Source organism: Siphateles boraxobius, unplaced genomic scaffold (assembly GCF_051911475.1).
Source record: "Siphateles boraxobius isolate OS27281-9 unplaced genomic scaffold, OSU_SipBor_1 12, whole genome shotgun sequence".
NCBI lineage: Eukaryota > Metazoa > Chordata > Actinopteri > Cypriniformes > Leuciscidae > Siphateles > Siphateles boraxobius.
Genome location: NW_027508722.1, coordinates 13,970,102 through 13,994,209, shown reverse-complemented (window position 1 = coordinate 13,994,209; position 24,108 = coordinate 13,970,102). Strand labels below are relative to the sequence as shown.

Here is a 24,108-nt window from a genome sequence, read left to right as displayed (position 1 = left end):
TTTGCCAAACTGGCCTGGCATGATGTCACTTTGTAAAGAAACACTACGCGTCTATAGACTGAACACTTAATACGCATGTGTATGAAATCAGTTTTCAGATATTTGCGTTTTTGTAGTTTACACCGTGACAAAACAATAGTTTTCAAAAGTTCAAATTTTTGTCCACCCCCCCGAAATGTCGTTGTCGTGTAAATGAATGACCAAACTGCATTAAAAGTTTTCAGTTTAGTTAAAATCAGCGTTGTGTAAACTACTGCTAAATTAGTTGAGTTCTTTCATAGGAAATCTTTTCCGCTTAATTTCTCCCGTTCAGTTCGTGTAGGTCAGACGTGACCCACGACTCGTGCTATAAAGCAGCTCTCCAGTGCGTTCGTGTTTTTACGTTTGAACTCCCAAAACAAACTTTTCAGCCTGATTGTTCAAAACTACATCATTTCACTTGAAGGCTTCATTGGGGCCTTTATCATCTCCTTATAAACTACAAGTCGCATTTGTGAAAACATGACAGTGATGTCACCAACTACTGGCCTATCAGCATAATACAGCATTTATAGTCTTTTGTGAATCAGTGTGCACATGGATCGTTTTGACAACATTGTCGTCATCTATGCAAAAACTAAGTTAAAAACTCTTAAGAACATTGTGTAAAGTACACTTGAGATTTTCTTTTAAACCCCTAAAAGTTTAATAACTGTGGAAACACAGTCTGTGTTAAATGCAGCTCTGTATCTTGGTGCTGCAATAACACACTTTAGAATTTTTAGTGTGAACTTTAGAGCAATGTGAAAAGCTTTGTTTTTCTCCCCATGACCGGAGTATAATCTTTTTTTTTTTTAAAGCGTCCAAAATCCTCTTACATGCATTTCAAATGAGTCTGTGACCACTTGGGTTCCGATTATGTTGAGACCCTCCCTTATTTTGTGAAGGATTGTAATAAACTAACATTGAATAAAAGATGGGGGGGATTGCTCTTGAATTGAAGTCTCCAAATATTCACAGCCCTAGGGCCATGGCAATAAGTCTCCCTGAAAACCCAATTAAAATGCTGGCTCCTTTTTACAATTTTTAATGAGTGCCCAGACCCAAATAAGTCACTAGATCTAGATGAAACAAAGACAACAGCTTGCATCCATTTCTCACAAACAGAGGACTTTATTCCGTCACAGGTTTTTAGCAGACAGAAAAGCCTTTTTGAAGTCAACATCCATTTTTAAACCTCACACAAAAACAGAACAGAGCGTTTTCATATAAAAATAACATTGGTCTTCAAATTGAGCATCTAATTTCCTTCCAGGCATGTGGTGCAAAGATCCAACCAGATGAGAAAATGGTGGGTCACGTATCAAAAAGGGCAGAAAGGTCACATCTATTCCTTGGAGGCCATGTGTGCCATCAGGTCACAAACACGGTTGCTGTACCCGAACTCATTGTCATACCTATGAAAGGAAGAGAATGGATTAGACCCATTCAAAAAGTACACAAGTAAAGAGTTTCAAAAGCACCATTTGTTATGCCCTTCAAGTGGGGTCAGAAATATCTTAATTACTAGTTAAAAGGACATGAATAACCAAGTAGTATTCATGCATTTAAGTGGGGAAACTGAATTCAACACGATGCACAAGTTGATCCCCTGGAAGGGGCATTTTGATTTAAAATATTGCAAAAACAAAATCTATAGATAGATAAACCCTTTATAAACCCCCAATGGTTATATCTATAATAGCTACGAGATAATGTGATTATCACAATAAAACCTGACAGTGTGATTACGAGCAACGCAAAGCTGCTACTTGACAAGTTACAATATTAATTTGAGTGGAAGATGAACACTTTAGGGATACAGTCATACCACTTATTACACGGATTTTCACCGGGTAATTACGGGGACATTAAATATTGATTGTACACGAAACCATTAATCTTAGCGTACAAGGTTAATCATACAGCGTGCAAACCCTCCTGGCAAGACAAACTACAACTATTACAGTAAAATCAATTGAAGTACTCCAATTGCATTCGATATAAAATCAATAACTAGAACCGATGCAAAACGGCACCAGCAGCATTTTGTATGATACGAGACATTCAAGAGCCGGAGTCTGATACCCAGATGAGCGGTCTGTCAGTTATACAGAGTTGCTATTGACAGTCATTGGTGAACAGACCAATCAGAATCACTTCGGAGAGTGGCATAAAGGCCTATAAATCTCTAGAGATCAGTGAGAACAAAGCAAGTCTGCATTAAAAATGGACTGATTTGGAAATATCTGACATGCTGTATTGTAATTTAGAATTAATATGTAGTTATTTGGGTTTGTTCAAGATGAATGGATTTTCAAATTCATTTTCTTCACAAGTATTCGTTATGACATGTCACTGAGGTACATGTTATACTGAAGTTTTCTAGATGCAGTTGAAGGCAGTATCTTACCATGTGACCAGCTTGACAAAGTGATCATTGAGGGCGATGCCAGCACCAGCATCAAAGATAGAGGAACGACAGTCCCCGTTGAAGTCAGTGGACACCACCTGCACACAGGAGAAAAAGAAATCAATATGCTGCACTTCAAAACCTTTACACTCACAACCTTGACAGTTTGTGCATACCTGGTCCTCTGTGTATCCCAGAATGCCCTTCATGGGTCCATCAGCTGCAGCCTTGACCACTTTCTTGATGTCATCATACTTGGCCTGTAGTCAGAAGACGCAAGAGAAAGCCATCAGGTGTCAAATTGAGGTCATTCAACTGAACCCATTTTTATCCCGAAGGTTTGGAAATAAACTTACAGGTTTCTCAAGGCGGACGGTCAGATCCACCACGGACACGTTGGGGGTGGGGACACGGAAGGCCATGCCAGTAAGCTTGCTGAAACAGGAAGTAACAAGCATCAGAATATGTTTGGACTGCAGAAAGGAGAAGCAAAAACCAAAAGGACATCAAATATCTAAACTTCCCCTAACAGAACATTCCACTTTTGAGTAAATATCACAAGACTTCTATGCACTGTTACAATAGGTCAGTTAACTCTGACCTTTAAAATGTGGGTGTGCGAACAACTTGTGAAAGTGGATGTTGGGTAAAGTAAAATGTTCTTTAAACGTCTTAGTCATGATGGACCGATGGGAGGGTGGCACTGACCCATTAAGCTCGGGAATGACTTTGCCCACAGCCTTGGCAGCCCCAGTGGAGGCTGGGATAATGTTCTGACTGGCACCACGGCCATCCCTCCACAGTTTCCCAGAGGGCCCGTCAACGGTCTTCTGTGTGGCTGTGATAGCGTGAACAGTGCTCTGAAAGAAAGGAGGTGGGAAAGGGGTGAGAGTTAATGTTCTGGGAATGATTATAAAACCAAAGCTTCACTTGCATCTCATTTATTTGAATCAAGCGACGCATTTCGATAAGAGCAGAGTGTAGTGCTTGACAAGGAAGTGGAACAGAACAATTTGTCAGATGCATCAATCACTTAGGTCAAAAGGCTTTTTGGTGAGATTGGGAAAGCCATTTAATCTTACCATAAGACCTTCAACGATGACAAAGTTATCATTGATGACCTTGGCCAAGGGAGCCAGGCAGTTGGTGGTGCAGGAGGCATTGCTAGAAAAACAGACAGGTGGAATCAGTCACAATAAATCAACATGATCGAACATTTGTTCTACACATGGTTAAAATCCCTGCATTTCATTAACCGAGTTAACTCAGTTTGCTTTAGTACACCCCCTACAGGATATAACCATGATTGGCAGAAATGTTATGCTGTAGAGATATGCAGAGTAGAAAATAAGTAAATCTAAATTACTTAAACTTGGTATCCTCCAATTTTAAATCATAAACATGTATTAAATAAAAAACAAAACCAAGTTAAAAAAAAGTTTTATATACACAAGTCATTGGCAAGCAACATAAAACTACACATTTTTATATGGAGTTAATAAAAAATAAAAAAAGTATTTAAGACAAATCGTGAGCTTAGAATTATATGGTTCTATCTCCACTGGTGGAAATTGAGTTTGAAAATCTTATCCATTAGGTGTTTATTAATGCCCATGTGGTGTTATTTTTGTACAAAAAATATTTTAGTATTTCAAGTAAAAAGGTTCTATCTCACAAAACAGCAGGGATTTAAAAACTTTGATGCTCAATATCTCAGAACTACCCTAAACAGAGATAGAACTGTATAATTCTAAGCTCACGAAATACCAAAGTATTTTTTATAGTTAAGTTGGAGAATGCATATGCTTTCTTTTAAAGTTTAAAAAAGTAAATTAAATGTTTCATCCCACTGTATATCCTTACCTGACAACTTTAAGGGAATTATCATATTTCTCATGGTTGACGCCCATGACAAACATAGGGGCATCGGCACTGGGGGCAGAGATGATGACTCTCTTGGCACCACCCTTAAGGTGAGCCTAGCAGAAAAGAGCAAATGTTCAGACACAGGAAGGGCACAGTAGCTTTGATAGCTGACGTAATGACTACATACAGAAGCCTTCTCAATGGTCGTGAAGACACCGGTAGACTCCACAACGTATGTAGCACCTGCATCACCCCATTTAATGTTGGCTGGGTCTCTCCTGCATGGACACAGATGGAGAAATCATGAATACAGCGCTGAATGCAGCATGTAGTGTTTGTAGGGACAGCACTCACTCGCTGAAGACGGTGATGGCGTGACCGTCAATGACCAACTTGCCGCCTTCTGCCTTAACCTCACCCTTGTACTTGCCATGGGTGGAGTCATACTTGAACATGTAAACCTGTGAAGAGAAGAATATTTGAATGTAAAATAAAACTCCAAAACAGCATGAAAACCATAGGTTGAGAAGAAACCAAAGTTAGGAACTTGCCATATAATCAAGGTCAATGAATGGATCATTAATGGCCACAATCTCTACTTTCTTGGACTGGACAGCAGCACGGGTCACCAGACGCCCAATGCGGCCGAATCTGAGACAGGAGGAAATAAACTCACTTTGAACAATTCTGCAAACAATATCATTTTACAGTATACATCAGTTCAAACAGGATTTGCTTTCTTTTAAATCACTTAAGTAAGGAGGCATTAAGTTGATCAAAATAGACAGTAAAGATACTTAAATAGTCCTTTTGAACCTTCCATTCAAACAGACTTCTAAAAGGAACCCATCAGTCCCCACAAAATGGTAAACTGCACAACTGATTTCTAGGAGTATAAGAAACGTTGAGCACCAAATCAACATATGATGATTTCTGAAGGATCATGTGACACTGAAGACTAGAGTAATGAAGCTGAAAATTCAGCTTTGCCATCATAGTAATAAATTAATGTATAAATGCATTATTTTGAATTGTAATCTCGCATTGTTTTTACTGCATTTGAGCAGATAAAATGCAGCCTTGGTGAGCAAAGACAATAATAATCCAAACCCAACATTTAAAAAGGAAGTGCATTTGTATAGTTCTTACAAATTAAGACTAATCAATAACAATGAATCAGAATACACAAACTTCAATGTTTCCAAAATTGCAAGAGAGCAAATATCTCCTACAGTAATTTTCTGCATCTCATCACTAGATGGCACACATGTGCCATTACTCAGTCAATACAAAACCATGTCCTATCCTTGTGAGTCCAGTGATTGGACCCTCTTATAACCCACATGTCAAAAAATGAGCCAGTGACCAGCTCCACCTTTTACCAAATATAGAAAGTGTCCTAACCTTCAAGCCATTCTATTGCTAACAATGCTAAACCCTGAAGTACGGTTAGTATCATTTAGATAAATGATACTACCAAAGCATTAGAGAGAGTTTGCCAGAGCGTCAGAGCTTGCCCTCTAGCAGTCATTGTGAGCTATTTTGGTACTCATATGAATGCTGAAGACAGATAAGGATTGACTGCATGAAAGATCCACAAGAAATCCTCTTCAACTGGAAAACTTTTCACTTTAAATCAATAGGCCAACAAAAACCAGTAACCATAGGTACATATCGCTTTGCACTGATAAGACCTACTGATACGGTGAAGGTACAACTTCAAAACATTTGCATGAAGTCCGTAAAAATTGAGAAACAGGACAAAGGTATAAAGTCCTGTTTGATCAGTGGAATTACCACTTTAAATCTTCAGGTTAATCAAAGCTCACAAGAGGAATGTTGTAATGGTCTATAAAAGGTGCATGATAAAAACAAATATGTTAAGTAAAGCTAAAATAGGCTATGGACTACTTTTTCCGCTTTAAGTAACTCAATTGTTTTAGTTAACATTTTTACAAAAGTAATGTTAACAGTAAGACACTGTGTGTAACTTAACCCAAGTAACATTAAGCTGGACCTAAACTTTGCAGGACAGTTATCAAACACTAAAGATGTTGTAACATATTTGGGTCTACGCATGCATGAACATTGGTGTACATCAATGTTCATGCATAGACCCAAATATCAGCATGTCGCTTAATGATCACATGTCCTGTTGCATAACTCTACAAGGCTTGGAAAGGTCACAGCTGGTGCTGAAGTCTCCCATTGCAGAGACACTTCAGCTGGTTAGTCAGACTTGAATTGATTGTTGGGTACTGCATTGTGACCGGTGTATGAAACGATTGTTGGGTACTGCATTGTGACCGGTGTATGAAACGCAGACTCAAACTAAACTCTGACCCTGGAGTAAAAAGTGACGCAAAGAGACAAAGTACACAGATAAACGAGCGTGCCATTATTTGACATCAGCGATGGCACAATCCCAACCACTGGCTCGCGACTGGCTTGTGCAGCCGACGCCCCCGCCAATCATTCATAAAAATCAATAAGCAGTCTAGTAAGAACATTGACATTTTTCAAAGATTTATAGTTTACACTGGGGGTTCAGTCAATTTATTATTAGCATCTTTACATGTATGCTACTCACCACGCCACATTACTGTATTATAAATAAAGCTTGTTTGGAAGGCTTTTCTATAAGCGTTTCAAAGCAAACATTTCCAAGCAAACATTTCCAAGTAACAAATGTTGACTTCTGGAACATAACGGGGTCACAGTTTTATGTATAGGGGTTCTTACCCGTTGATACCAACTTTAACCATGATGCCTGATTTGGTCGTGTCCTCTGAAGAAACGAAAAAAAGAAGACAATCATAGTTAGTTATTGGACTAGCTACATTGCGTCAGTCGAAGCACAAAGCACAGGTTGTGATCTTGCGAAGCTGAAGTCTAGAGATGCAGACTGAGTGTTAACTTAACGCCCCTTTAAACAAGTTCATAATGCATTAAGTTCAAACATTTCCCTTTAGGCCTACAACGTTATAGCCTACTCATTGACAACTCATTTTGATTAGGGCCTGACCAACTGGTTTTCATGCAACATTGTCGCGATCTCTCTCAAACTTTCAACTGTGCATGTATAAGCTATAGGTAAATATTTAATTTATAAACTCAATAAAGAATTTCTACCACTACATTGTTAACTGTGGCTGCATATTTAAACACTCAAATTCATTACATGATTTATAACAAAGTGTATTTCAAGCTGGTATGAATGTTCATTTACCGTTTGTGAGAAGCGTCTGTTCGTCCTGACACTTGGTGTGAGTGGAAGGATAACCAGCATGAGGTTAATTTATATCTGGTGAGATAGCGGTGGCCACGCCTCCTTGGACTTTAGGCAATAATGACCACGCCCCCTTAGAATGTCAAGGTCGTATTGGGGGAAAGTTGGATGAAACAATCTCAAATAATTATAACAAATGAAACCAAGCTAACATAAAGTATTTATAATTAAATTATCAAAGTATATTAAATCATATTATACAACTACTGATATATTCAGAGTTTGTCCCTTTTGGAAATTTAGCAGTGAATAAGATCAAGTTTAATGTCTTCAGTAATAGGCTAGGCCAGGCCTATTTCCTGCAACTTTTTTGGTAGTATATTATATTGCATTTAACTAAGCTTTTAAAATAAAAAATCTTTTGGCATGGATGAAAGGACATTGTTACATTGTTTTGGGACGTTGATTAATAACAAAGGCATCATGTTCAATCCTAAGGAAACCAAAAAGGTGAAGACTTCCTGAGCTTTCGATCCAATTACTGCCTATTTTTGCAGGTGTACTGACCCTGCAAAAGAAAGACATTTAGGATAAAATGTGTTTGCTAATGGTATTCTCATAGAGAAAAGAAAATTTGATTTGAGCATTTCTGTCCACCCTGACCTTCTAACAGCAACTGTCCCAGAGTGAGAGCGAGATGAAGCAGGGGATCAAATCGCCCTCGTCGTGAGTCTGTGACATTTACAGGAAAGACCATGACCCTTCCCTTTTACACAGCCATTCCTGAATCCCAGAATCCTTCACATCGGTAGGAAATCCAATGCCTTTGTACCTGCAGAATCACTAACCAGCGCATCTATATGCACGTGGTAAAACCAAGAAAACCAGAAAAGTGATAGAAGAAACAGATGATAAACATGATCAAAAGGACACTGATTTCCTGTTTAAAACAAGAACAATCTTTCAGAGAGTGACGTGGTAGATTAATACCTTGGTTTATAAATTTGCATAGTGAATTTCATCACAAAGTATTTGATTAATCGCATTATAATCTTTCTGTTATCCGTCAAATTTTGCGTTGGTGTTAATTATTTTAAAAGCTGTTGACTCTTTGTCTCTTTCCTGCAATTAATCACAGGGTTGTACTAGTAATTAACACTGACATGATCCAGGAGATTAGGTGCTCCGTCTTTGCATGAGTACAAATTGGAAAAAAAAATTATTCAGGCTTCAATTAGCTGTCATAGTGCAATGTTTCACAGTAAACCTGCACGTTTTTTGCAAGATATGATCTTTAACTTTGCAAATCTACAGACTTGTCCTTTTTTATTTTGAATTGAAGTAGTCTTGTCCTCTCTATGGTGTTAAGGATCATCTGAGTTTACACTGAAGACAATTTTGGACTGTCGTGACTGCTGCTGTGGCCTTTTGGCTTCTTATGATAGGTCAGAGGTCACAGAGATGAAGAGGCCAAACTGCGTTCGTCATGGGATATTGAAGTGGGGTGTCACAGTTTTAAAATTGCCATCACACCCTTTAATCATCACAACTTACTTATTAAATGGGGTAGCTGTAATGTATATGCTTCTATGTACATATAATATTAATTTCTAAGTGATTCTTCTCATGAAAACAGGTTGGGAGCACTCAGCAACTGCCCCTCAGAATAGTGTATGTATATCCCTGCTATCTGCTCCCCAGCCACCAGAGAGAATGTGCTGGAGTGTCGCCAGGGTCAGGCTAAAAATACACAAACACTCGAAGGCTGACCCCGCACCCTTTCCACTGCGGCTATCTTGTGCTCCTGTGGAGTGACCTGCACGATCCACTTCACTCTGCGTCGACTGACTCACATGATTCAGACAGAATCAGACAAGCTTCTGAGAGTAATCCTGACTGACACAAACAGCACGTCTGTCACGTCATATTGCTGAGTTCACCCCAGATAGCTAAGACTCCTCAGCTGGAAGACTTGTCGACCAGTTTGTGATTTGTTGAACTCTGCAGGTGACATGTAGTTGTTTGCTTAAATGCTGTTCTCCAGTGTGGATAATTCTTTAGCTCTGTGCGTTGGTATGTGAGGGTGTTATATATTAACTACTAACCATAAACCGGCATAGCTGTTTGAGCTCAGAGTCCAGGATCTGATCTGACGGGACATGTCTAGTGTCTCAAGCCTCATGATATAGTGCTATCTTGTGGTCAAAATCAAAAACTGCATTTAAAGGCCCCCTGAAATCAAAATTTAAGTATTTTAGCTTTTAGTAAGAATAATTTAGCCCTAAGGTTATGATTAAGCTGGTGTGTTCCAAAACAATGACAAAATTCACATTTAGGAGATGTAAGCATTCAAAACAGTCTCTCATTCATCTTAAATGGATCACAGATTTTTATGACATCACCGTGGACTTCAGCTTCTCATTACATTTTCTGTCCAATCAAATGCTCTCTAAAATTTAAAGTGTCCCGTCCCCTATGCTATAAATACCACCTGGCGAAAGCAACTGTTGACACGTCATGGAGGAATATAGGTTGGAGATGTGTGTTCGGTTGCTCAAACGCTCGAGTTTTATTCCGTTTTCCAACTGTACGTTGGTGAAGAATTAAATGCCTAGAATTTATTCACAACTCTACTACTGAATCCAACGTATCATTAGCACTCGGATACGCTTCCATGATGCTGTCAAGTACGAATTGCAGTCTGTGAGGTAAACTAAATGCTACTGGCTATTTGAAAAGGGGGAGGAGCCATTCAATATGTCCCACCTTAGCTTCCTGTATCAGTGGAAATTACGTCAAAGCATCATACAAAGCTGCGCCTTCCATGGCACTTCAGTGGGCCTTTAAGAATGATTTTCATAATTTAAAATGTGCAAAAATTAATTGTGGTTAGTTAAATATATTGTCAAAAATTTGAAAAGAGCAGCTTTATCATAATTCCAGCAGATACTCAGAACAACAAGGACATGTTGGAGAAACAGAATGCAACCAGAACAAACAGACAAACTTAGGGCTATATACACACAAAGTATATACATATATACAGTATATAGGGCTATATACACACAGAAACCATAGAAACAAACTAGCAAAGGATTATGTGGCAACAGAGGATACATAGGGAGCAAGTTTTGACAGCATTGGTGTATTTCTTTTCAATAAAATAAAATGTAAAATGACAGTAATGAGAACATAAAGAAAGCATCTGATCGTAGCACAAGCTTTGCAATTCAGCACTCCAGTAGTCATGTCATGTTTATTTATATACCACTTTATACAATAGATTGTTTTAAAGAAAGCAGCTTTACAGAATTTAAAACGAAAAAAAAAAAAACAGTATCAGTGTCTCTTTCAATTAGAATCACAATTTCTACTATAAAGCCTCTTTCCAGTGAGTTTGTGTTTTTTCTCGTGGACGTCCGACCTCGAGGGACTGAACAGAAGGAATAAACTGGAGAATTTCTACTTCAAAGAAGACAGAGCACACCTAGAGCTGGGACCGAGATGGGTCTTGCGGATGTTGCCCAGTTGGGTCCCACATAGTGGCAAGTACAATCCTATATGAAATCCATATGGGCAATTAGCATGGGACTATTATGGAACCCACAGAAAATAGGGCCCATATTTCAGCCCATTTCATACCCATATGGGCCCCACATACAAATGTTGGCTGGGCTATTTCGCTTGAAGTATATTGAGGCCTTAAGAGTTCTTGAACAGAAACAGAGAATCTGTGGCAATATGAGGGGCCTTCAAATATTATATTTGACAATGGGAGGCCTTTAAGTCACAAAGGTTAAAGTCCCAATGTAGTCAATAATTGTGTCCCCTAAAACTCATCTTTGATCAACAAAATAACGTTAATTTAAATGTTTTTTCCTTGAAAACAAATTTCTTCATGCGATAAAAATAGCTTGATGTAACTCTACACCATTGCCTCATTAAGTACACACGGTTCTATGAATGTGTAAATTGGCCCCGCCTCCACTCACTCACACCATCTCAGAGATCCACTCCTTGATGATCACTCGTTGACGTGATTGGTTACAAGGTAGTTTGTGACATCAGAAACACCTGTGATTTCAAACCACGTTTTTGAGACTGTCTTTGGTTCACTACAGTTTTAAGGAGAAAATACTCAGCAATGGTGTTGACTTATGAATTTACACATGGTTTGTCTTAAAGCATATTAAAAACACCACATAGACATATAAACAACATTAAAAGCTTGATTTTCACCATAGGGGGACTTTAAGAACTGCTGCATTAAAGGGAACCCCCCCCCCCAAAAAAAAGAAAAGTGTCATAATTTATAAACCCTCATGTCATTCCAAACCTGTATGGCTGTCTTCTTCAACTTCTGTTGAACACAAAATAAATTATTTAGAATATTCACTTTTTTCCATCCAGTAAAAGTAAATTTTGACCATAGCTTAATTAGGTACATTTATGTTGTTTGGGCTACTTTTATGGTACTTTATGTAATTTTTGCTTAATTATTCTCAGTTCTGGTGCACATTCACATTCATTGTGCTTTTGCATTCTGCATAATTCAGCAACATTCTGCATAACATCTTTTGTGTTCAATTGAAGAAAGACATTAATATAATTGTGAATAATGACAGAATTTTCATTTTTGGATGAAATGTCCCTGTAAAGTTTCACAGATAAAAGAAGAACACCTATAAAAACACCATAACTTTATACTCACTTTGGTGTAGTTCAACAAAACCAGTAAATTCATTTTATATTAAATCATATACTGTAAAAATAAAGGATAGAAAAGGGGACAGAGATCATCATAACAGATTAATTCACCAAATTATTTTAAGCATGGTTAGCGCCAGATACATTATGGCTGACATATAACACCATTCAGTTCACAGAAAGAGAATTTATTCCTTTACTTATAAAATATGTAGTTCAAGTTAAGATTGTATGGCTAAACATAGAAAGTGTTATTTTTTCTCATACAAGCCATAATCCTAACACCCACATCCATTTCACAGGCTGATTTAGTCTTAAGAATTGAAGGTATTTTTCATGCAGTTCCCAAATGATTCAGTGGTTGTGGATGTATGTGAGACTCAGCATTGGAAAAGAAAAATGTTGAGCAGTGCTGTTTTAATCCATTTACAATGATTGTTAATAGTACATCACATTGTTCAATACGTTGTTTCCGTGATTATTATTAAGTTCCTTAATTAAAACTAAAAAGCTTGCACCACTAATAGACTTCCCACTCCTTGTCACAGAAGGATGTGGATGTGTGTCAGCCTGCGTGTCCTTGAACAATGCGAGCTGATTAAGACTGAATTAAGGATGAAAATCCTGCCATACTCTTCCAATTTGCATATTTGCAGCCCATAAGAAAATAAATTATACAGAAACAGGTGGAACTCCTTGATTTGCAGTGTGTGGGAGAACAACCTCGGTTTAGAAAAGCATAATAAAAACACTTTATGATCAGGGAACGCAATTAAGATTCATGCAGAATGCAAAAAGAAACATGATAGGAGAAATTTTATTCATGCTAAAAGTACAGAAGGTGAGCAGTATATGTTTACGTTCTATTAATCATGCATTTTTTGAGACTACATCTACTTTAAAACTTTTGTTCACTAGTAGACTACTAGTAGAATTTCAAAAATGAAGGACAGTGTAGCTCATCTATCTCAAGGAACAAGTAAAATACTTTGCTTCCTTCATTAGGAAATAAATATACAAATACAGCTAAACAACATCTCACTTTAAATCCAATGTAAAAATAAGTATATTGAAAGACACGATATAATGAATTTATCCACCTATGTACAACTCTTTTCACAGGGTCCCAGACCAGACAAGAGTTTTGGAATGACCTCTACCTAAAGCTAAGCAGGACAACAGTCATCTCATCGTCTCGGTCCATCTCTCAGTTCATTATTAGCAGCCGAGGCCACTCATAGAGCCGATCCGGTCCAGTTTCAGGCCAAAACAGCCTCGATTCCATCCCCTCCGCAACCGGTCCGGTGGAGCTCGCTTCTGATTGGCCAAAGCCCCCCTCAAGAGGCGGAGCCAGGCATTCTCGCTCTCCATAGGTATGTCAATCCACTTGGGATATTCTGCAACCTTCAGCCCAGAGCTAAAGGTCTGCATGGGCTCCTCCGACTGGTCACTCGTGAGGTTCTCAAGATCATCAAGGGTCAAGAGGTCATTGTAGCGCTCAAGAAACTGCTCAATGACCTGCATTGTAGAGATAGGAAATATGTTTCAATGGCTGTTAACGACTTTAAAATGATATGTGTACAAGTACTGAGGAAGCCCACCTGCATGGCTTTGTGAGGGGTGTGCAGGGTTCGGGTGTGGGCCGGCACCGGATTGGCCAGAAGGACTAGAAGCACCACAAATACAGAGGAGCACAGCATGGTGCAAGTGATATTAGCCCCGGATACACCACTAATGCGAGTCGGGATTTAGATGAACGGTTTTAGGTGAATACACTCAAACACAGAAAAAGAAGAGAGACCCATGGGAATACGAACAAAAAAACATTCTGCAGAAAATACTACACAGTACATACAAAGAAACACAAAACACAGAAAGAGGTTAGTTTGTGTAAATGTCATGCATTTTTTGCAAAACGTTTGAACAAATTCAGCTACATGCAGATATTTTTATTATAATGATACAGATTATAAAACAAAATAGCATCTTGGAGTACACAACAAGATTTTATGTTATTTTTTTTCACTGATAGACTGTAATCTTATAGTGCACTCCACAATGCTATTTTGTTTTAGGCTATATAAATAACAAAATAAAATAGCATTTAAATATTAAATAAACATTCAAATAACATGTTAAATAATAATTTTTTAATTATATTTTAAAAAAAAAGATAAAATAAAAAAGACAAATCCAGGCCATTGTAGGATTTTGTTGCTGTTGACATTTTCATGTAAATACATCTCCTCTTTTTTTTGTTGTATTTTTCCATGACAATAATTATTCTCATTAGATTAGTTTAATTCAGTACACCAAAAACGACACTGATTTAAATCAGGATAAAGATAAAGTACAACAAATACTACTACTATGATGTATAAAAACCCCATATAATATAAACTTTTTCACATTACAGGAATAAGAATGATTTAATAAAGTATTTATTATTTTTGCATTACGGCAATGAGAATTTGAGGCAGTGCTACATTTTCATAAAAATAATGAAATAATATGATTAACAATGCAAAAAAAGAGATACTTTATCTTTAAGTTCCTTCGTTTTCTATAAACAAAATATAATATTCTTTTTATTTTGGGTTAAAATATGACCCGGACATGTTCCTGGCAGGTTTTAGATTTACCAATATGCTTTGCAGAAAATAATTCCTTGCAAAAATGCCAAATATAATTTCACATTTATAAAGTAATGAAGTCTTAATGATATATATCTAAAAAATATATATATATATAGTTAATAAGTTATACAAGTTCAGTAAAATTTAGTATTTAGTCAAATTCATGGTAAAAATCTGACCTGTTAAATTTGTTTTCCACAATTTTCACATCTAAATCAGAAGATAAAGTTTTGTTTTACTCACCAATAATAGTTTGAGGATCTTCTAAAACTTGACTGAATGCTTTAGTCCTGTTCCATCCCTCTCTCTCTCTCTCCCTCTCTCGTTTCTCTCAGTTTTTGGCACCTGCTAAGAGCATCCCTGTCTTTCCTTTTCCTCTCTCTTCCGTCCTCTGAGTGCAGGAATGTGATTTAATGCGAGTGGTGTTTGTATGTCAGCGTGTGTTTGTGTGAGCTTGTTGAGTATGTTAATAGTAAGCATGAGGTATCTATATATGCTTTGCTCGTCCCCCTTCCACTCATACCACACACACCTCTTTTCCCTCCCTTTTCTCTCTCTTCTTATCTTAATGCCTCTCGGATGATGTCAGAGGTATCGAGGGGGTGTTTGATGTTGTCGGGGTGATCAGGCATGGGGATGCCACCTTCTGCCTGGAATATGACGTCATATGCACGCACATCACAAAAGAAATCGTGACACAAATGCAGGGCACCACAACCAGGTGTTGCCCTCCTCTGCCCTCTACTTTAAATGATCTCATCCTTCCTTTATTCATTCCTCATCCATCTCTTGTCCCCTTGCATCCTTCTGTTTGCAAGGTGCGACTTTGGCTGCCAAAAGCACCACAGGCTGGCAGAATATTGTGTCTGTTGAGAGGATGCCAACACTTTTTTGGTGTATTTAACTCAAGGAGATATATAGAGCTTTCAATGTCTGTTTGGATAGGAAAGAGGCATTTCTTGCTGTTCCTGTGTCATTCGCACATGTAAAGCAAATGCTTGAGTCCTAAACTTATGGTCGATGTCCATCATCAGAATTGCATGAGAATAAAGCTACATTTTGAAGTGCATTTGCATTATAGGTCATTTATTGAATATGAAACCTTGATTTTTCCCCCATTAATCACTGTGTCACTGTGAGAAATATCTTTGCTTTTCTTTTTCTATCTGTCTGTGAGTGCCATCACAGTCTGCCAGTGCCATCTGCTTACTGCTCCCCCCAGCCTCAAGAACATGATACAATTACCTACACACACATGCACACGCCGCACACACACACACAAGTTGGATTTTCATGTTTTATGGGACCCTACCCCTAAACCGTACCCCAGCCATCACAGAAAACTTTCTGCATTTTCAAGAGACATCACTTAGTATGATTTATAAGCTGTTTTCCTCATGGGGACCAAAATTCATAAATTCTCAAAAAAAGCGTAATTATAATATTATTGTAATTTTTTATTTGTATTTTTATTTCAAATAAAACAAAAATAGATAGATCCTATAGTCATAGAAAAGGAATGTAAATTAACAAAATCTAAATATATGCCATATTTTATTGTGTAGGAATTGTGGGGAAATATATTTTAAAAAATCAGTATGCTTAATCCTTAGCCGTTAAATCATGAATGACTGATTTAACGGCTTAAATCATGAATCATGAGAGTGGGAACCCTGAACAATATTGCGCTCCTAAAACTTCTGGAATCCTGAAATTAATTTATATTAATTATTTGTTAATTTTATTATTTACAAAATATACCCATATTAAATAAATGTTTTAAAAACAAAAATAGGGCTAGGGGGACCTTCAAATATTGTTGTGGACAAAGGAGGCCTTGGAGTCAAAAGGTTGAGAACCACTGACTTAATTCAAGCACAAAGATGACCTTAAACGCGTTGATATAATGCAGTGTTACAACCTAACACAATTATTTCCCTTTACCACTGCACAAACACAATATATGATTCATTTATGATCCAACTCTCATCATACAGACTCAACAGTGGTCTATCACAATAATAGTCTCCAAAAAACCACACACACCCTGAGGTATCTCTAGCTTCATAAAAGCATCAGCGTCCAGAGAGGGGCTCTTGTGTTTGATCAGGTTGAAACCAGTGTTTTTACGGTTGTGTACCCTGTCTGAGTTTCTCACACTGCGAAGGATCACAGGTTTATCCAGCCAGCTGCTGCCACTAGCAACCAATCCAGCAGGAACCTGGCAACAGAGCCATTTACAAGATCTAATTTATTTACATTACAGTGCTTATTTACTCTAATTACAGATATCAGTCAAATTAAAATGTACCACATAATATACAAGTTGTCAAAAAGTCATGGTTTTTCTATTTAGAAAGTCATAAATTGGTATTTGACCACCTTCAGTCATAATTAAAATTTATTTTGCTGTTTTACCTTTATCTTGCATATTCACAAATTAAATGTGTAACAGCACTTTGCAACATTTTTCTTTCCGGTCTTATATAATTTGTGCTGCCCCATCCTTCTATAACAGCCTCTGCAAAACCTGTATTACACTATTACACAGTTTAGAAAACAATCCACACACTGCAACGTATCACACCATATTGTGAAATTTGAACTGAAATGATCAGGGATCTTTAGTTGCTCATTTCTAACACTGGGATCCTTCAGAAGGATATATGCAGAGGTGTAGGTGCTACACACAGCCCGGCCAATAGAGGAAACAACGTGTTTGGTGGAGACGTGGGCTTGGCAGAACTGGGTGGAGTCGGTATGCCTGAACACAATGGAACTAGAGGGGTGGAGGGTTGAGGCATAGCTGAAGACTTGGAAGTCTGAGGCGGAGCCAGAGCAATGATAGACCAAGGTGGAGCCAGAGGGACGAGGGAGCCCGGCAGAGTCTGAGGGGTGACAGACCATAGTGGAGCCGAAGAAGCTTTGAGTCATTTTGGAGCAGATGGGTTGGAGGGTCATGGAGGAGTCTGGGGCCAGAGGCTTGAGTTGGAGCTGAGGGATCCACAGGCCAAAGCAGAGCTGATGATTGGAAAGGAGGAGCCTGGGGGCTGAAGGGAGACAACGGAGGTGAGGCAGAGGAACTAGATGTCTTAGGCCAGGGGTGTCCAATCCTGCCCCTGGAAGGCCACTATCCAGCAGAGTTCAGCTTCAACCCCATTTAAACAAAACTGAACCAGCCAATCAAGGTCTTTCTAGGCATACCAAAAACTTCCAGGCAGGGGTGTTGAAGCAGGTTGGAGCTAAACTCTGCAGGACATTGGCCCTCCAGGAGCAGGTTTGGACACCCCTGGCTTAGGCAAAGGTGAAGGAGAGGGAGGAGGGGCGTGAACATCCTTGACGGAGACTTGGAGCTGGGCAATGGTAACGAAGGCAACTTGGAGCTAGGTAGCACCACTGGCGACAAAGGTGACTTTGGAGCTTGGCGAAGAAGACTTGAGACTTGCCTAAACCAGTGGAAATAAAGTGGCATTGTCTGGTCTGAACTAGCAGAGACTGAGACGACTTGAAACTGGATAAGACTAACGGGGATAGTAGACCAGGAAACATTTCATAATCCAGTATAACCTTCATGTTGTGTGATGTGGTCCAAACCGTATTCTTAAAACAAGGCAAATATAGTAATGGTAGCACAACCTGATAGGTAGCATTTTTCTTCAGGACACTGGCTCACACACCTGAACAGACCCTGATGGGCTCGGGCTTTGGCAAGCACCCTGGCTCTGTTTTCATGGCGGGCACAAGAGTTTAATTCCTACAAATAATAAGAACACTACACATATACCAACTTTAACCACAAACACTGAACTTAGGTAACTGTGGGCTTAAATACACAAGGAGAGATAATCAACAGAACAGTGAACAGGTGTGCACTAATTAGAGACCATAACAGACCAGAAACTAAACAGATAATGACAATGAAACAAAACAGAACATGGCTATGAACTAAACAAGACATTAACCCTCTGGGGACTAAGCTCTTTTTGGTCCGTTTTCTCTATTTTTACATTAGGGCTTATAAACTATATGTAATGGAGATGGAAAAATATGTGTTTGGTATCTATGGATTCAGAAGACCCTAAGCTAACATAAGCACCCATGTAATATGTTTATAAAGGAAGTACAAGTAAAAATGTACAATAAACTAGAGAATTTCAAAAACATAAATTCGATTTTTGGCATTTATTTCTGGAAATCACACATCACGCAACAATAGTGAACAGTTTTTGAACAAAAATTATATTTGTCAAAGCCTTTGCTTGACAGACATGTGTAATTGTTAAATAAAATGTGTAAAGAACAATGAAAAATGTAACTTTATTTACAAATAGTCCCAGGCGTTTTTCTTAGGAATGCTTAGAATTTTCTAAGCAATGCTTTCTCCTCGTCACTCTCCAGTAATTGTTCCAGAGCTTGTTTTTGCCATCATGAAAGTGCTAAAACAATAAATAATGCTATAATTGTATCTGTATATATATATATATATATATATATATTATAATTGTTCTGTCTCTCTCTCATATCTCTGTGCGCTCTCGCTCCGTAAAGCCTTGTTTAAACTCGACGCGTCCGTTCGCTTTCTGTCGTCTCTGCCACTCAACGCTGTTTGCGTAATAGTATATAGTACCAACCTTTGCAAGGTTACAGAGTCCTCCGATTTGCTAGAATATGTCATGGTAACCTTCCTCTGATTGGGTAAGAAAAATATTCCTCCATCGGCAATTTTTCCAATGGTTGTTGCTCGTGAATCTGCCAAACAACATCAATTTCATTGGCCTTTGACGTAGTGGTATTGCGCAACAAGGAAGTGTGTATACAAGCCGGGTTAGTTTATCACTGTTTTCAGCGGAATCTGAGGAAGACTGCAAAAAAGACTGCACCTCTCTATCATTAATAGTTTTTAAGATAATTACACATTTGTAAAAGTATGCAATTTTGGGCAGTACCACCCAATCCGTCCCCAGAGGGTTAAGTTCCGGGTTGATGGATCAGACATTTCTCCGGAACAGGTTGAACTCTCTCAGGCGTTGGAGGACGTGCTGGTGATTTTCAGCCAAGGTCCAAGAGTAAACAAGGATATCATCAATGTAGACTAGTACAAAACGATGGAGGTACTCCCAAAGCACTTCATGCATAAAATCCTGGAATACGGAGTTGATACGGCGTTGATCAGGCCATACTGCATGACGCAGTACTCATAGTGGCCTGTAGGGGTCACAGAAGCGGTATTCTATTTGTCTCCCTCACGTATCCAGATGAGGTTGTAGGCACTTCGGAGGTCAAACTTGGTAAAGATGGAAGCACCTCTAAGGTGTTCCAGGGCCATTGGGACATGGGGAAGTGGATAGCGGAATTTCACAGTGATCTTGTTAAGTGCCCGGTAATCAATGCAGGGCCTCAAGCCTCCGTCCTTCTTTTCCACAAAAAAGAAACTCGAAGCAGCAGTGGAGGTAGAAGGATGGATGTGTCCTTGTTAAAGAGCCTCCTGAATATACTCCTGCATGGCCTTCTGTTCAGGAATGGAGAGTGGGTATATTTTGCCACTGGACACTGGCTCACCCGGTGTGAGGTCAATAGTGCAGTCCCATGGTCTGTGAGGTGGTAATTGGAAGGCTCGTCTTGGGCAAAATACGTCACTGAACGGGGTGTAATCAGCAGGAACGTCACCTGTTTCTCTTGTGAGCTCTCTATCGAAGTGGAAAGGACAGGTAGAGTCTTGACTGGTGATCTTGAGGGAAGAGGTAATTCTGGGAAACATGTTGGGAAACATTTCTCACCCCACTTCAGGACTTCACCTACGGACCAAGACAGAATCGGATGGTGTTCGATGGGCCAGGGGAGCCCTAGGACGATGTCAGCTGTGGAGTTCTCCAGAACCAGGAATTCGATGTTCTCAACATGAATGAGTCCTACACGGAGCAACACTGGTCCAACATTGAAGCATACTTGTCATCTGAGCAGTCTTACCGTTATGGAATGGACCTTGTAACAGACTTTGTTGTACTTGTGAGTTTGAGGTGGCGGCAGAGCTTCCCGGAAATGAAATTGCTGACTGACCCACTGTCAATGAGGGTATTAACTGAAATGGAGACATCAGAGGCAGTAAGGCACACAATCGAGGTAAGTGGTGATAAATGAGAATTAAAATTATTTACAAAACTCACGACTGGATGAGGAGGACGAATGGGGCAGTGATTTATGACATGCCTCTTAACACCACAGTACAGGCAGAGGCCCTGGGTCAGGCGATGTTGCCACTCAGCCTGAGTTAGACGGGTTGACTCGACTTGCATGTGTTCCACACTTGGTTTTGGAGAGCTGACATACTCTGGTTGGCGGGGAAGTGGGTAGGCTTGCTGACCCTTTTGGTGTTCCATACAGCCCTGCACATAATGAGCGACTCTGATGGAAAGTTGGACGAATTTCTCTAATCCCATGGCATCATCGTATGCATCAAGACGCAGCCGCAGTTTAGGCTTGAGCCCTTGACAGTAAGTGGTGAGGAGCAAATGCTTGTTTGATCCGCTTTCAGCAGCTAAAGTATGGAAACGTAAGCCATAATCGTTAATAGAGCTATTTCCTTGTTGCAGATGATACAGTTACTCACCAATACTGGAATCTCCCACAGATTTTCCAAATACTTCACGGAAGCAAGCCACGGGGCTATCCTGATGCCAAATTCTTTCTGCCAACTGGAGCGCTCATCCCGTCAGCAGAGAAATGATGAAGGATACTTTAGCCTTTTCAGTGAGGAATTGTTGTGGCTCCATCTCCAGAGATAGTGACCATTGGATGAGAAACCCATTGCAGTCCTCTGCTGAATCAGAGTAGGGTGCTGGATTGACCATGAGACTGACGATAATAGTAGTTGATTGCCGTGTGCGGCAACTGAGGTGGTTGAAGACCATCAACGGTGTCCTGTAAAGGATCGGGATTTGGATTGCTCATGCTGCAGGTGAGTTGTTATGGTCTCGTCTTCTGTAACGATATGCACTCTCATAGAGAATAGATGTAAGTTTAAACAATAGTGAGCAATGCAGGCAGGTAAGTATAGAGAATGTTAATGCAATGGATAAAGGTGATCTAGGATGAATATGACACAGTCCATTTCTGTCTTTCATAGAGCCAGTGAAGCAGACGGCCAGTGAAGCAGACGGGAAGGATGGGCAGGAATATTGATAGCACACACCTCAGTTGCCAGTGACAGGTGAGATCCAATGTGATATGGGAAGTGCACAGAGATGAGGGAGAGGAACTCTGGAGACAGGAGCTGGAGAGGAGAAGTTGGAACTGGAGCACAGGAACTAGAATCTTCTCAGGTAGATAACGCACAGGTAAGTAGAGCATGGGTTTAGTCGTGTATCAGTATTGGTGACCAGACAAAGATTGAGGCTGAGCTGTGTGCTTATGTAGTGCATTGCTTGGTGTGTTGATGGGTGACAGGAGCAGGTGATCAGTACTCTGGTGACAGGGATCATTGTGAGGAAGTGCCGGTGGAACCTGGAGTGACCGTGAAAGATGTTTTTTTTTGTAAACATTTATTAAATGTATATTTATTATTTCTATATATCAAGTTTTCGAAAGAACCCTATAAGGTTCTGTATAGAACCTTTTCTTCTAATACTGGCCCTGTGATGTCCCAGGCCCCAGATTCTGCATTTCACAAAATGCATCAAAGCAGACAGGAAATACAAACACTCAAGAAATAATTATAATATAAAAAACCTACACTTTATGGATTTAATCTTACATCTATAACAAATATTTTTTTTACTGCAGGCTTCCAGTAGTTCTCCAGGATTTAAGTAGGATGCTCATCTCATGATCGTTCATGCAACTGCTTTTAAGTTTTGAAGAATGTTTGTATTGTAACCAAACAACATGAAGGTGAGTAAATGATGACAGACTTTTCATTTTTGGGAGAACTATCCTTTTTTTTTTTTCTTCAACATTTACTGATAATTGGGAGCGAAGTGACTGTGATACATAAATAGCTATTTAATTAATCCATTTGATTATAATAAAAATTATAATCAAATGGATTAATTAAATAGCTATTTATGTATCACAGTTTTTATTTAAGTTTGCATGCTAACTTTGACAGAGCCAAAATTATATATTTGAAAAAAAAATTACTTTTATTTTTTCTGTGGACCCCTAGTGACACTTGGGGTATGTTAGTTTATTCTTTGAAAACCTCTATTAATTAGAGCTTAGAACTTCAGCTATTATAAGGCCCCTTTAAAATCTAAACTAATACAAATAAATATTCTAGGTGATTCAAAAAGTTTATCCCAGAAGCGGGATGTGAATGCAGACTCACACACAGAAGTTGACATGTCTGCCTCTTGCAGACAGCAGAAGGTACTCTTATTTTATATAACACACTCACCAGAACAGCAGAAGAGTAATTGGCCTCTACAGTCCTCTCTGACTGTCACTCAAGAGACAGAGAAAGAGCCAAAGCGAGACAGAGAGAGAACGCTAGCACGAGAGAGAAGGTGTGTAGGAGGATGGGTAGGCGAAAAGAGAGGGATGAGACAAGTATGAAAAATGAGGGTATGGTAGGATATGGCTAGAGCCCACCAGTGTCACCTCTGAGAGAGAGAGTAAGAGGCGAAGGTGGTACATGTGAGTATGTGTGTTTTCTGTAGTTCTGTAGGAATCTAGCTGTGTGTGTGTGTGTTTGTGTGTGTGTGTGTGTGTGTGTGTGTTTGTGTGTGTGTGTGTGTGTGTTTGTGTGTGTGTGTTTGTGTGTGTGTGTGTGTGTGTGTGTGTGTGTGTGTGTGTGTGTGTGTGTGTGTGTGTGTGTGTGTGTGTGTGTGTGTGTGTGTGTGTGTGTGTGTGTGTGTGTGTGTGTGTGTGTGTGTGTGGTGAGAAATAAGAGTGGGCATATTCATCTGTGTAGGCGTGTGGGTGGGTGAGAGGACACCAGACCCTGAGAAGTTATATTCAAAATAAAGGTTTTCAAGTTCAGAAAGTTTCGAGTGAGATTGAGTCGAGAAAATTGAGTAAAGACAGATCAACAAACTATGATGTTCATATTAAGGGCTGCAGGCAGCAAGCAGAAACATTTTGAGGGAATATCATTTATGGCATGTTACTCCAGATATTTTGCATTAAAATAGAGTGAGTGAGTCATTTACGCTGGTGCCATTACATTCAATTTAAACTGATAACTTTATCATTTGGATCAATTCATCGATTCATTTTCAAATCTGACATCACTTGTTTGGATT

The 24,108-nt window shown here is 39.1% G+C and overlaps 2 protein-coding genes across 4 annotated transcripts; both read right to left on the bottom strand.

The window, feature by feature from the left end:
* Window positions 1–1,128: 1,128 nt before the first annotated feature.
* Window positions 1,129–7,653, bottom strand: gapdh (glyceraldehyde-3-phosphate dehydrogenase). The gene is made up of 12 exons (XM_077208898.1): window positions 7,527–7,653; window positions 7,040–7,085; window positions 4,849–4,948; window positions 4,652–4,758; window positions 4,485–4,575; window positions 4,295–4,410; window positions 3,514–3,595; window positions 3,140–3,291; window positions 2,788–2,866; window positions 2,608–2,691; window positions 2,432–2,529; window positions 1,129–1,436 (listed from the first exon to the last, which is right to left on the bottom strand). The coding sequence occupies exons 2-12, from the start codon at window positions 7,060–7,062 to the stop codon at window positions 1,367–1,369; spliced, it is 1,002 nt and encodes a 333-aa protein (XP_077065013.1). The 5' UTR covers window positions 7,063–7,085; window positions 7,527–7,653; the 3' UTR covers window positions 1,129–1,366.
* A 3,110-nt stretch (window positions 7,654–10,763) lies between these two features.
* Window positions 10,764–15,465, bottom strand: nppcl (natriuretic peptide C-like). 3 transcript variants are annotated; one of them, XM_077204883.1, is made up of 3 exons: window positions 15,113–15,465; window positions 13,835–14,073; window positions 10,764–13,751 (listed from the first exon to the last, which is right to left on the bottom strand). In XM_077204883.1, exons 2-3 carry the CDS (start codon window positions 13,931–13,933, stop codon window positions 13,452–13,454), a joined length of 399 nt encoding a protein of 132 aa, XP_077060998.1. In that variant the 5' UTR covers window positions 13,934–14,073; window positions 15,113–15,465; the 3' UTR covers window positions 10,764–13,451. The 3 variants fall into 3 exon arrangements, with proteins under 3 accessions (XP_077060998.1, XP_077060999.1, XP_077061000.1); XM_077204884.1 differs by having other exon boundaries at window positions 13,835–14,008; window positions 15,113–15,403; XM_077204885.1 differs by having other exon boundaries at window positions 13,835–13,964; window positions 15,113–15,334.
* Between the last annotated feature and the right edge of the window lie 8,643 nt (window positions 15,466–24,108).

Excerpts from the sequence above, each read along its gene's own strand:
- gapdh (XM_077208898.1), bottom strand. The coding sequence starts at position 7,062 with ATGGTTAAAGTTGGTATCAACGG. Across the intron at positions 4,949-7,039 it reads GTTAAAGTTGGTATCAACGG|ATTCGGCCGCATTGGGCGTC; the intron begins GTAAGAACCCCT and ends CTCCTGTCTCAG. Across the intron at positions 4,411-4,484 it reads CGACCATTGAGAAGGCTTCT|GCTCACCTTAAGGGTGGTGC; the intron begins GTATGTAGTCAT and ends CTTTTCTGCTAG.
- nppcl (XM_077204883.1), bottom strand. The coding sequence starts at position 13,933 with ATGCTGTGCTCCTCTGTATTTGTGGTGCTTCTAGTCCTTCTGGCCAAT. Across the intron at positions 13,752-13,834 it reads CCCCTCACAAAGCCATGCAG|GTCATTGAGCAGTTTCTTGA; the intron begins GTGGGCTTCCTC and ends TCTACAATGCAG.